This window comes from Euphorbia lathyris, chromosome 8 (assembly GCF_963576675.1).
Source record: "Euphorbia lathyris chromosome 8, ddEupLath1.1, whole genome shotgun sequence".
Classification (NCBI taxonomy): domain Eukaryota; kingdom Viridiplantae; phylum Streptophyta; class Magnoliopsida; order Malpighiales; family Euphorbiaceae; genus Euphorbia; species Euphorbia lathyris.
In genome coordinates this window covers 21,889,608-21,902,675 of record NC_088917.1, presented here as the reverse complement: position 1 = coordinate 21,902,675, position 13,068 = coordinate 21,889,608, and the positions used below count along the sequence as shown (strand labels likewise).

Genomic DNA, 13,068 nt, shown 5'->3' with positions numbered 1-13,068 from the left:
ATACACCATTCCATCCATCGTTTTTAAAGGCGAAAGGCGACCTGAGGCGATAAGGGAAAAATATCGCCTCGAGGCGACAAATAGATTAGAAAAACACAAAAAATAAAAGTATAACTCAAATTGACTAGTTTAACTTCTAAAGTTGTAAAACAAAATAAAACTTATAGTCTAATAATAAAATCCTAATTCCTAATAGCAAACATCATCATCCAAACCTCAAAACAAAACTAATACACTCGAGATCATTTGTACGTCTTGACCTCTTGCACATACTTCCAACAGCAATCCAATCTTGTTGTTGCTTTTGTTGTATTAGAATTTGTAATTAGGTCAGACTTTAACATATATATGGGGAGGACGGTCGTGTTTTGGATCCTATTCTATTTAGGAATCAACTCCATTAAGGTCGATTTTAGGCTATGAAGCACGGACATGGGTAGGGACACGGGTGCAGACACGGCAAACGGCATTTTTAGAAAATATGAGACACGGGTGCGGCGGGGACACGACAAATTTTATATAATTAATTATATATATATATTAGATATAAAAATATATAAAAAAACTTGCTAAATCACAAATAAGTCATTCTCTATTCCATAAAAAAAACATCCATACTAAGATAAGTCATTAATTCATCACAAAAACAATATCTACTACAAATCAAATCAAACCAGAGTACTTAATCTTCAAGCATTTCATTTTCATCATCTTCTTCATCTACAAACACCATCGACTCCAATTCCGGTTCATCAAGAGATAGATCGGCAATCTCAAGGATTCCCGCACCATCCGGTGACTCAAAGGCATCTCCACCAATATCCCACATTCTTGTCTCTCCTTTCTCATATTGTGGTGTCTTCCTAGAAAGAAGACGCAAGTTAGTATGGACAAACACTAGATCCTCCGCACGTTTAGGAGTGATTTTGTTTCTTCTCATTGAATTGATAAAAGAGTAGGTGCTCCAATTTCTTTCACAACAAGAAGAGGATGTCGGTTGACCAAGAAGCTTGATTGCTATAGATCTAAGCATAGGAGTACCGACTCCATAGGAGAGCCACCAATAAGATGGATCCATTTCACCCCTATCATTAATGGAATCAAAATCACCAAACTCGTCACGCAAAGATGAAAACTTAGCATATTCAATTAAAATGTTTCTACGATCATCCCTATTTGGAAAATAACGCCTAAAACACTTGTTTCTTTCAGTAGAAATCTCCAGATCATTATGGGGAGCTACACGTCCAACACCGTTTTTAAGCCAATCATCGGTATAGTACCTACAAATGTTAACAATTAAATTAAATTTCTAAATGAATGAACTACAAATAAAATTATTTATGTCGAAGAAAAGATTAAAAATTTACCTAGGATTCAAGGAGTGTGCCAAACAATGAAGTGGGGTGTTGCTTTTGTTCCAACGAGACACTAAAATTTCGTGAATCACATTGTAAAATGTAGAATCCTCAGAAGAAACGTCTTTATGCTCATGTCTAAAGATAACAAACTTTATCTTTTTAATCATTGTGTCCCACATATCATAGATCAAGTGAAGACATGTTTTGTCTGTGTCTGCAATCCTTAACATTTCATAAATAGGCTCAGTGAAATCAACAATGTATCTAATTTTGTCCCACCAAACATCATCAACTACTCTTGACTTGAAAAAAGCAGCTTTCTCCTTGTCTTCATCCTTAAAACTATCCCATTTATCACTAATAACTACAAGTGTAAGCCCTCGTTTGATAGACAACATTCTTCTAAGCATCACAACTACAGAAGCAAAACGTGTAGGTGCAATTGACAACATCTTTAAATTGGAAGATTCATTGTAAATGACATTACTCAAGCTATGATTAGTAATGAAATTCTTCATTCCAAATGCATCACTAGCAACTTCAGCAATCCAATTGCATTCACTGTAAGTTTCAACATTAGTATCCTTTGGTGCACAAATTTCTTTCAATGCCAAATTAAGAGTGTGGACTACACAAGGTGTCCAATAAATATGTGGAAATTCATTTTCCACCAACAACCCTGCAGCTCTACATACCGGTGCATTATCTGTTATCACTTGAACAACATTTGATTCACCTACTGCCCTAATTTGCTCTTTAATCAAATTAGCAATGAAATGTTTATCTTTATACTCACCTTCGCAATTCACAGCTTTCAAAAACATAGATCCACTATATGATGTAGCCATGAAGTTGATAATTGGTCTTCTTTGAGGATCTGTCCACCCATCACTAACCAAGCTCAAACCATTCTCCACCCATTTACTTTTAATTGGCATCAACTTCCTTTCAATAGCTGCTCTTTCTTTTTGCAATAATGTAGTCCTCAGCATATTGTATCCTGGTGGCAAATATCCAATTATATTTTGATTGGCAGCCAATGCATACGAACTCACAAAGTATGGGTTCCTAGCAAGATGAAAAGGCAGCCCGGCAGAATATAACATTCTTGCAATTTCACTGTGTAGTTGATCAACTCGTTCGTTATTTGCTAACTTCTCCAAAGGATTTGTAATTGATGCCTTCCTTTTCTGTTGATCAAATGGTTTCGGTCCTTCCACCCTAGAGGAGCTTGTTCCAGCAGTACCACCCATGCTGCTTGTAAATGAACCACTACTTCGAGAAGTAGGAAGTGAGAACGGATGCGGTTTTACTTGAGCCTTTTCTGCTGCTGCTTCTTCCACCTCTTTTTGCACTTGAAGGTAACTGGCTTTGTTTATTGCAGTACAAGCTTGAATCTCTTGTCCTTTGATCTTCAACAAATGAGCGGACACGATCTAATGGTAGAAAATATTTATGACGGACACGATCTAATGGTATAAGAGAAATTTTTAAATTGTGTACATTTCCTCTGGCCAAAAAGTTTACAACTAAATTAATATAATCTTTTAATATTCTTTTCAATTAGTTAATAGTTTCTTATTGCCTATTTACAAAATTTTAGAATGTTCCAGGACTAAACTAGTCTTGGAGCATTTTGATGATGACTCATCATCACAACGGCTGATGTATCACCATCTCAGTGGTCCAGAATAGTTCGAAAAACAAAACCGAAATAAACCAAACCGAACAAAGCTCTTCTTCTCATACCGAACCAAAGTATAATTCAGTTTGGTTCAGGTGAGCACAGAAATTAATTTCTTAAAAATAACAAATGGAATGAGATTTCATTTCAGTAATAGTTGAATACGAATAAAAATTAAAAACGTGAAAGACAAGCAGATGGAAAGATAATACTCGGAACCCTTCGTGAGATTCATATCAACTATGAAATTACAGGAATAACTTATACAGTGAAAGTAATTGAATGACCAGTCAAATTGCATAACTCAATCAACTAATTGAAACTACGAACACAAAATCAAATCCTAACTCTTCCCATATTCAATAAGTGAAATACAGCCTTATAATTCAACATGTAGGTATTCAAGTAAGATGGCACTTCAGAAAGAATAAACAAAAAGACATGCACTTTCCAAGAACCAGTCCAATCTATATAGCTATCAACCACCATTTGCAATGAGATGCTCTTAGAAACTCCATGAATGAGAAAATGAAAATAACACCAGACAATATTTACTTAACAGCCTAAAAAAAACAGCTTAATTATCAAAATATAGAATAGCCACTGCGTTAACAACATATAGAATTGCCAAAATCTACTAGTCATGTTCTTACAAATCCAAAACACATGAGACATAGAAGAATGATTACGTTCAAAATCCCAAACTTGAAAATTCTAGGTGCTTATTAAAAATTCACCCCCAAAAAGTTTCTAGAAACTTTCACAATAATGAATTTTGATAACTCTTTTCTCTATTCAATTTAGCACTTTTTTCTTTCTAATTATAATTCTAAATTAACTTCAAAGCTCACATAAATAACATTTACAGCACAAATTTAGATTTCATTTTATACAGTATTTGAACAGACAGTAGCAGCTCTGTTTGTCATCTCAAACAAAATCTCATTCACAGAGTATAACGAAAATCACATTCACAGAGTATAATGAAGCCGGGTATAATGAGGTAAATCAAAGTGGAGAGTAGGCAAAGACTGTAATGAGATTCAAAAGCAAAGAGTTAAAAAGGAGTTGGCATCAAACATCAATCTTAACCCTAAATCAAACTAATTCCCCTACAAGTTACAACAAGTTCATTTAGCATCGAATTCGTGTTTAGTACCAGATATTAAACAAATTCATCTTCAAAACCAAAACTCAAATTTGAAGAAACTACTAATTACCTTCAACCAGCAATGCCAATCGTTTGACGGCGAACCGCACAATGAAGAGAAGAGAGAATGAAATCGCAACGTCAACCGCAAACCAGCAACAGCAATCCACAGATAAAACCGCAAAATGAAGAGAGCGACAAGGCGGTTGTAGGAAAAGCGAGGGTTAAGCTTTGAACGAAGGGCAGACGGCAGTGTAGAGGGAGGGATCGAAGTACGGCAGAGTAAATTGGACTTTCTAATACATAACTAGTTAATTTTGAGTTTAGACGACGACGATAATAATAATGGTAAATAATTTATGGGTAAATAATTTATTAGTCCCTTAGTTTTTACCTAACACATTGTTTAGTTCCCCTATTTTGAAAAACACATCATAAGGTCCTCAACTTTTACTAATATTAACCCTTTGGTCCTTTTATTTAGTTTTTTTAGACTTGTAATCGTTATATTTTAGCATAAACAGCTAGATATAAAATAACAGAGTAGCATAGTCAACTTGTATTGTAGTGTGGTTGTCCTAAAAGCTAAGATATGTTCGGTTAAAATTCTAAAAAAATAGATAAAAGGACCACAAGGTTAATATTGGCAAAAGATATGGACCTTAAAATGTGTTTTTCAAAATAGGGGGACTAAACAGTGTGTTAGGTAAAAACTAAGGGACTAATAAATTATTTACCCATAATTTATTGGATTTTTATAAAATATATTATTTAGTTTTTTTATTTTAATAATATATTATTTAGTTCTAATTTTTATATTTGAAAACAGTTTAATCTCTTTATAAACGACTAACTGTTGAATAGAACAAACATTAAGAACTAAATAACCCAATATTAAAAGGCCTAATACATAAATAACCCTCTGAACTTATCTATATGTTACAACTGTGCCGCCAACTTTCAATTGTAACAACTTACCCCTCAAACTTGTCCAATCGTAAAACATAACCTCTCAAACTTGTCCAATTGTAAAACATAACCCAAAATTGAAATTTTTTTTACCCCGTACTCAGAACCACGTTCGTTGCCATGAAAACCACGAAAGGGACATGGCCTAAAAAGGGGTAACCGCCCTCAGAACGTGGCCCACTAAGGAGTAACCGCCCTCGGCGGTTACTCAAAAAAACACCTATAAAAGGCCCTAAGAATAAGGGAGGAGGTACGTTCACATTTTTTTCCATAAAGCTATTGCTAAATTATAGACTCATTCTTACAAAAACTGACTTGATCGTCGGAGAGTTTTCCCGGAGATCCTGTCTCCGGTTTTGTTTTGCAGGTAACTCCGGCAAAGGATATCAAAGCGGATCCAGCAAGTTATCATTGGTGCGGTGAGCGTGGACCTTTTTTACCAACATTTGGTTAAAGGTACACGAAGAACATGTCAGAACCATCACGAACGACCGGCGTTACCACTAGATCAACCAGTATGAACTCCAGGGGACCACGGATTGCGAATTCGCAACCTGCAAGTGCACAGCCTGTGGTGCCTAGCTCATCGGGTCCTTCGGGACAATTGAGTCCCTTATTGGAAGTCCAAGTGCAAGCTGAGATGGAAATGTCCAATAGTGATTTTGTGCAGATGGCAGGACAAGTCTTGGCTTCGAACATGAGCCAGGCGGCTGGAGATCGAATGATTAATTTACTAACGGCCCTCGCCGAACACAATACCGCCGTGGCGGCTGCTCCTCAAGAACCTGTGGTTATCTCAACACAATCACCGACTATTCCTGTCATACCTGTCCTTCCGCAGCCATCTCAGGCGCCCAATCAAGTGGGCCAGAGTAGTCGCACAAACCCACACAGCCACCCGAGCAACTACTCGCACCCAGATCTCATTACGACGATACATCCGACCTGGCAGCCATCCCAACCGTTGCCAGGAGTACAAGGCACTCTTCCACAACAGCAAGTGGAACCTTTTCCTCACAGACATTCAGAGTTGATGACTCATGGGCGGGAGCACACATGGAACTTTGATCCTATAACGGGACAGCAGTTAGTCCCCCAACAGGCACACGTCTCAACACCGATGGGCGGGTGGATGCCATCCAGAATTCACCAGCAGCGGATGGAAGAAGTCCGGCGAATACCCGATATTGACTTAGAAGATCAATTACGAAGCATGATGGAGCGAATGGGGTACTCGCCTAGGCCGAGAGCAGAGGTCCAGAGCGATTCACCTTTTGCCCCTTCGTTGCGGGAATTCATTCCAGATCACAGAATCAAAGCGCCTGCCATACCAAAATACTATGGGGATCCAAATTCTGACCCTGAGGCTCATGTCAGGAACTACCGAGAGTTAATGGATGTTGCAGGGGCAAGCGAAAGCATAATTTGCAGGTTATTCTCGACAACTTTGGGCGGTGCGGCATCTGATTGGTTTCGATCTTTACCGGCAGAATCTATTCACAATTGGCAACAATATAGTCGGGATTTCTGTGCGAAGTTCGTGGGCTGTAAAGCGGCAGATATGACAGATAGGCGGCTGAAGGAGATCAAAGAGAGAAACTATAATTCCCTAAGGGAATTTGTTATCGCCTTTAACGATATCCTGGTGCGATTGCAGAACCCGGATATCGTGAGTATTCGCAACCAGAAGAAGGATGATTGCAGTTCCCCTTGAAGAAGGATGTGCGGTTCCCCGAGGTGAAAGGCCGAACCAGTTTGGGGCGCTATCCCAGTAAGTATTGCAGGTTCCACAGGTTGAATGGCCATGACACAGATGATTGCTACGAACTGAAGAAGGAAATAGAAAAACTGATCGAGAGAGGCAAGCTGAGTCAATTTGTAAGAAAAGAAACAGCTGATGAGAAAACAACGCTCCCGCATGAGGGAGAAACACGGCCAGAAAAGAAGCAGAAGAAAGGGGTGATAAACGTGATAGCAGGCGGAATCTACGAGCCTCCAACAAAAAGAACTCGCCGTGAACGGCGAAAGAGCAACACACATAGGGGGGATGCCCTCAATTACTCCTTTGCGAGAATCACGGAGCCACATGCGGATGCCCTGGTGATCACGATGGCCGTTAAAGGATGGGACGTCAAGCGGGTCCTTATCGACACAGGCAGTTCTTGCAACGTCATTACCCGGACAGCATTCAACAAGTTGGGAATCAACGACGAGCGGGTGGAACACACCTTCATGGATGTAACTGGTTTTGGGGGTCAATCTTCCCAAACAAGTGGGCAGGTGGTGTTGGAGGCAGAAATGGGCGATAAGAATCTAAAATGGCGAGGTGATTTAGAATTCGCAATTGTTGATCTCCCACTGGCCTACAACATAATTCTGGGACGGCCATTCCTGTCGGAGACGGAGTCGCTCATCTCAATGAAGCATTTGACGTTACATTTGCCAACACACCAAGGGCGAGTCATAGTTGAAGGTGATCAACTTGTATCTCAACAGGCCTATACATTATCACTTGAACCAAAACCGGAAGAGGGGGATAAAGTCGAAGAGAAGCTGCCGGCGGAAGCATTGGGAGAAACGGAACTATTCGCCATCTCGAATGACAAGAACGTGCGAATAGCGGCTGGACTCTCAGAAGAAACAAAGAAAGCCATTACCGAGGTATTGGTCCAATGTGAGTCGGCATTTGCCGCCCCAAATGAAGTGCTAAAAGGAATAAGCCCAGACGTAGCAACCCATCAGTTGAATGTAGACAAAGGGGCAACCCCAGTGCGGCAAAAGAAGAGGGGACATGCTCCTGAGTGGCAAAAGGCGATTGAAAAAGCAGTAGCGGACTTGCTAAGGTCGGATGCGATTCGAGAAGTCACCTATCCGGAATGGCTAGCCAATGTGGTGCTAGTCAAAAAGCCAAATGGAACGTACAGAATGTGCGTCGACTTCAAAGATCTGAACAAGGCATGTCCGAAGGATATGTATCCGCTTCCTAACATTGATATATTGGTAGATGGAACTGCAGGATATAAAGCCTTATCATTCACCGACGTGAAATCCAGTTACCATCAGATACCCATGGAGAAGGCGGATGAAATCAAAACATCGTTCATAACTCACCAGGCGACTTATTGCTTCAAGGTGATGCCCTTCGGATTGAAAAACGCGGGAGCAACATACCAGAGGATGATGAATAAGATATTTTCAGACAAATCCGGCGAGAACTTCTCGATCTATGTTGATGACATGATCATCAAAAGCAAGAAAATGCAAGACCACCCGCGGGATATCAAAGAAATCCTAGAAGTGTTGATCAAATATGGCCTCAAATTGAACCCAGAGAAATGCACATTCGGAGCAAGAGCAGGAAAGTTCTTGGGTTTCATTGTTAGCGGCAAAGGGGTTGAGGCGAATCCTGAGAACGTTAAAGCAGTAATGGAGATGAAGACGCCAAGGAACATAAGGGAAGTACAGAGACTGAACGGGCGATTGGTGGCATTAGGGCGATTCATATCATGCTCAGCTAGGCGATGTCTACCTTTCTACAATGCCATCAAAAAATCCAAGTCCTTTGAATGGACGCCGGATTGTCAAGAAGCATTTGAGGGGATAAAGCGATTACTATGTTATCCGCCCTTAATGAGCAGGCCGGAAGATGGAGAAGATTTGTTTCTTTATGTATCCGTCACCAGCATGGCGATATGCACTGTGATGGTGCGAGAAGAAGAAGGGCAACAATATCCAGTGTACTACGTGAGCAAAGTCCTGAAGGATGCAGAACTCCGATATTCGAAGTTGGACAAAATGGCCCTCGCAGTGATAACCACGGCGGCTAGCTTGAAACCATACTTCCAGGCGCATACTATCATTGTGAGAACTGGCATTCCAATGCGAAAGGTACTGCAGAAACCTGACGCATCCGGCCGGTTGATGGAATGGTCAATTCGCCTGGGCGAATTCGATATCCGCTATGAAGGAAGACCAACGCTAAAGAGCCAAGCGCTCGCCGACTTCGTGAATGAATTCACCTGGGATGACGATGAATGTCCAAAGGCACAAAAAGAAGAGTGGAGCATGTACACAGATGGGGCCTTATCTGCAGACGGAGCTGGGCTAGGAGTCGTCATCAAGGGCCCGGAGGTTATTCGCCTGTGCTATGCAACAAAATTAACTTTCAAAACTACCAATAATGCCGCAGAGTATGAAGCAATGATATGCGGATTGAAGTTGCTCAATGAACTCACCCCAGAAAGAGTGGTAATCTACAGCGATTCCAAACTCATGATAAACCAGATCACAAAAAATTATCTGGTGAAACAGGAGGAGCTCGTAAAATACCATCAGGTAGTCGGCCGATTGACATAAGAGTTAACACACAAGGGAGTCGTTTGGGAGATGGTGCATGTTCCGCGAGGCCAAAATGCAAAAGCTGACGAATTGGCAAAGGCAGCGGCAAGTAGAGAACCATGGAGTCAAAAAGCATGCAGCTTGGAAATAAAATCGGCACCAGCATTCGAGGTTGATCAGATTATGATCATCGAGGAACTGGAAGACGATGAAGATTGGCGGATGCCAATCCGTCAATACCTGGAGCAGGGAGATTTGCCGGTTGATAAGAGCTTGGCCAGAAAAATAATTGGGCAGTCGGAACGATACTCAATGCGGGATGGAACTTTGTATCGGAAATCGTACACATGTCCATGGTTGAAATGCGTTAGTCGCAATGAAGGAGACTATGTGCTGCGAGAACTACACGAAGGAATTTGTGGCGCGCATGAAGCTTCGGCGGCATTGGCAATAAAGGTCAAACTACTGGGATACTACTGGCCCAAGGTGGTGGAAGATTCCCAAAAGATGGTTGCGGAATGTCGCAACTGTCAAATCCATGCGAATGAAAAGCATGTTCCCGGAGCTGAACAAATCACTATAATGACGGCGTGGCCATTCGCAACATGGGGAATTGATATAGTGGGTCCATTCCCAGAAACAACAAAGAAAAGGAAGTATTTGATAGTCGCAGTGGACCACTTCAGCAAATGGGTAGAAGCGGAGGCAGTAACCGCACAAACACCTGAGCGAATGATCGAGTTCTTACGGGAAAACATTATCATGCGATTTGGGATCCCGCAGAAGCTTATAACCGACAATGGCACCCAGTTCAACTGTGCCAAATTCAAAACATACTGCGAAAGCATGGGAATCAAGAATCATTTTTCTTCTGTAAACCATCCCCAATCAAATGGTATGACAGAAGTTACCAATAGGGCCATGGTTCAAGGCATCAAGAAGCGGCTAGGTGACAAAAAAACAGGTTGGGCGGATGAGATACCCCATATGTTGTGGGCATACAGAACCTCTGTAAAGGCAGCAACAGGCGAAACACCTTTCTCGCTAGTTTATGGAGCCGAAGCAGTCCTACCTGTTGAAATCAAGTCGCCCACAGATCGGAAAATTTATTATTGCGACACACAAAATCCTATCAACATCAGAGATGCTTTGGATTCTGTGGAGGAACGAAGAGAGAAAGCTTACATGCGAATGGCAATGTACCGCAATAGAATCAAGAAATACCATGACAGAAGAATGCGAAAAGTAATAATCAACGAAAACGACTTGGTCTTGAAAAAAGCGGATAAAATACAATCCAGAGATGGCAAAGGCAAGCTGGGTGTCAACTGGATCGGACCATACAAAGTATCCAAGAAGCTGGGACCAGCCACTTTTGAAATAGAAGAAATGAGCGGAAAGAAGCTCCCGCGCACCTGGAATCTAGAGAATCTACGCCTATATAGAAAGGCCGAGTAGTTCGAGGAAATGACGAGTACTCTTTTTCCTTTTATGAGTTTTTCCCACTGAGTTTTCTGATAAAAGGTTTTAATGAGGCTTCGATCCCGCATAATTGGTGTACATATGTAATAAACTTTTTCTCGTCATCAATAAAAGTTATTACATTCACTCAGTATGTTACAACAAAATGCGGATTCTTTACAAAAACACATAAATGTGTTGCCTCTTAAAGAAAGGCGGATGCATGATTACGCATCACTCGCAAAAAACCTTAGGGTTAAAATCAAAAACACATAAATGTGTTGCCTATTAAAGAAAGGCGGATGCATGATTACGCATCACTCGCAAAACCTTATGATCAAAACTTATGACTATGTTCGAAAGAAGAATTATAAGTTAAGGCATAAAATTAATCGAATAAACGAGTACTCAAAATTGCAAAAAGGGTCTGGCCACCCTAGCTATGAAGAAACACAAATATGGAGTCGGCAAAAAGACAAAGGGCACATATAAAGGGCAAAAAGTGACAATCACACACATATGAAAAGCAACAACCGAAAGAAAATATATATATCAGAACGGTTTGTTACATGGTTTTTACATACAAAAGTCCAAATATAAGTTAAGCTATGCTACAGCTTCCTCTCCTTCGCCCCTAATGCCCTCCTGGACTGCGACGACTCCCTCATCTCCTCCGATAGGAGGATCTACTTCAAGCGAATCCTCAACCCTTGAATCGGTAACCGCTTCAGTAACCTCTTCGGCGAGAGGTACCTCTTGCACAGGCTGAGAAACGGCTTGGGGTGCCTCTCCTTCCGCGGGCTGAATAGGGATCTCGCAGCCAATCGGAGGATCTTGAAGACTCTTCCAATCTAAGAAGAGTACCTCATCCATATCAGCATCCTCGGCTTCCAGCTTATCCCACTCCCCAGTTAAATCCTTTTCAGGGATGGGAACTTTGGGGCGGTTAAGTACTAGACCCTGATGCCTGTGCTCATAAGCCGCATGAATCCGCTCCCCATACCAGTAGATGCGGGCGCCATCTTCAGCCAAAATCTCCTCAACCCTTTTCTTTTGGGCCTCCTTGAAAGCAGCTAGGTCGTCGAGGGCTTTTTGCAGTTCATCGGACTTGGCCTGAAGGGATTTAAGGGCCTCCTCCTTCTCGCCCACGGCCTTCTGACAGGTGCCCTCTAGGACCTTCACCTTCCCTTGGACATCATCATAAAGCGACTTCTGAGTCGCCAATTCCGTACCAAGACTTTCCAACTCCTTGGCTCGCTCTGCGTCCCTTCGGAGAATGCCCTCAGCGAAATTGATAATCTGCATATAACACGTCTCACAAATAAAAATGGGCGAATAGAAATATGCGGTTACAATGAACACAAGATATTTAAAAGCGAAAGGACAAAGCAATAATATACTTCTACAGAACGCTTCTCGATCCCTTCCACAACAGTAGGGAGCGATACTTGCTCGCGCACACGGGAGGCAGAGGGAAGTCGCCCGAGGACATTGCATATTGAAGATACAATATCCTTGCAAGAGAAATTCACGGCCAGGCCGAAAGTCCTAGTCCACCATCCGCTAATATCGGGGATTGGCTGCAAAAGCATAAAGAAAAATATCAAGAGAATGGCAGATAGCTCATGAGGAAAAAGTAGCAATACGAGAGGGAGTAGATCAAGATACCTCGTGAATGGGGGTACTGCTCTTTCCTTTAGATGAGGCGGATACAGGTGCGCCGCCAACAGTAAGGGACACAGAAGTGTTCTTCTTTTTAGAACGAGAAGACTCTGTATTCGCACTTATCTTCCGCTTCCTGGTTAAAGGAAGATCCTCAGAGGCAGAAGCGGGACCTTGTGAAGCGGAAGCCCTAACCGGGGAATCCGCCCCAATAGAAGGAATCGTCCCTCCAGAAGGATCCGCCCCTACAACGGAAGCGGTTTCCGTCATCCGCTTCTTTCTTCTCGCCAGGGCTTTGGCCTCCCGATCTGCAGCGATTTGAGATAAAGGATCACCCCTGCAAAGGGTTAAAAGAAACCATCAACTTGGAAATAAAAAGTACCTTGCACAAAAACGCGATAAGGAATATAGACAACACGATCCCCCTCGCGGTATGCAATCGC

At 41.7% G+C, this 13,068-nt stretch overlaps 1 protein-coding gene across 1 annotated transcript; it reads right to left on the bottom strand.

Moving 5' to 3' along the window:
* Positions 1 to 570: 570 nt before the first annotated feature.
* Positions 571 to 4,498, bottom strand: LOC136202927 (uncharacterized). Its single transcript, XM_065993923.1, has 3 exons — positions 4,266 to 4,498; positions 1,371 to 2,797; positions 571 to 1,283 (listed from the first exon to the last, which is right to left on the bottom strand). The coding sequence occupies exons 2-3, from the start codon at positions 2,612 to 2,614 to the stop codon at positions 683 to 685; spliced, it is 1,845 nt and encodes a 614-aa protein (XP_065849995.1). The 5' UTR covers positions 2,615 to 2,797; positions 4,266 to 4,498; the 3' UTR covers positions 571 to 682.
* Positions 4,499 to 13,068: the final 8,570 nt, after the last annotated feature.

Bases quoted from the DNA above. Each gene is read 5' to 3' on its own strand.
- LOC136202927 (XM_065993923.1), bottom strand. From the start codon at position 2,614: ATGGGTGGTACTGCTGGAACAAGCTCCTCTAGGGTGGAAGGACCGAAA. The intron at 1,284-1,370 runs GTAAATTTTTAA...TAACATTTGTAG, and splicing joins GCACACTCCTTGAATCCTAG to GTACTATACCGATGATTGGC.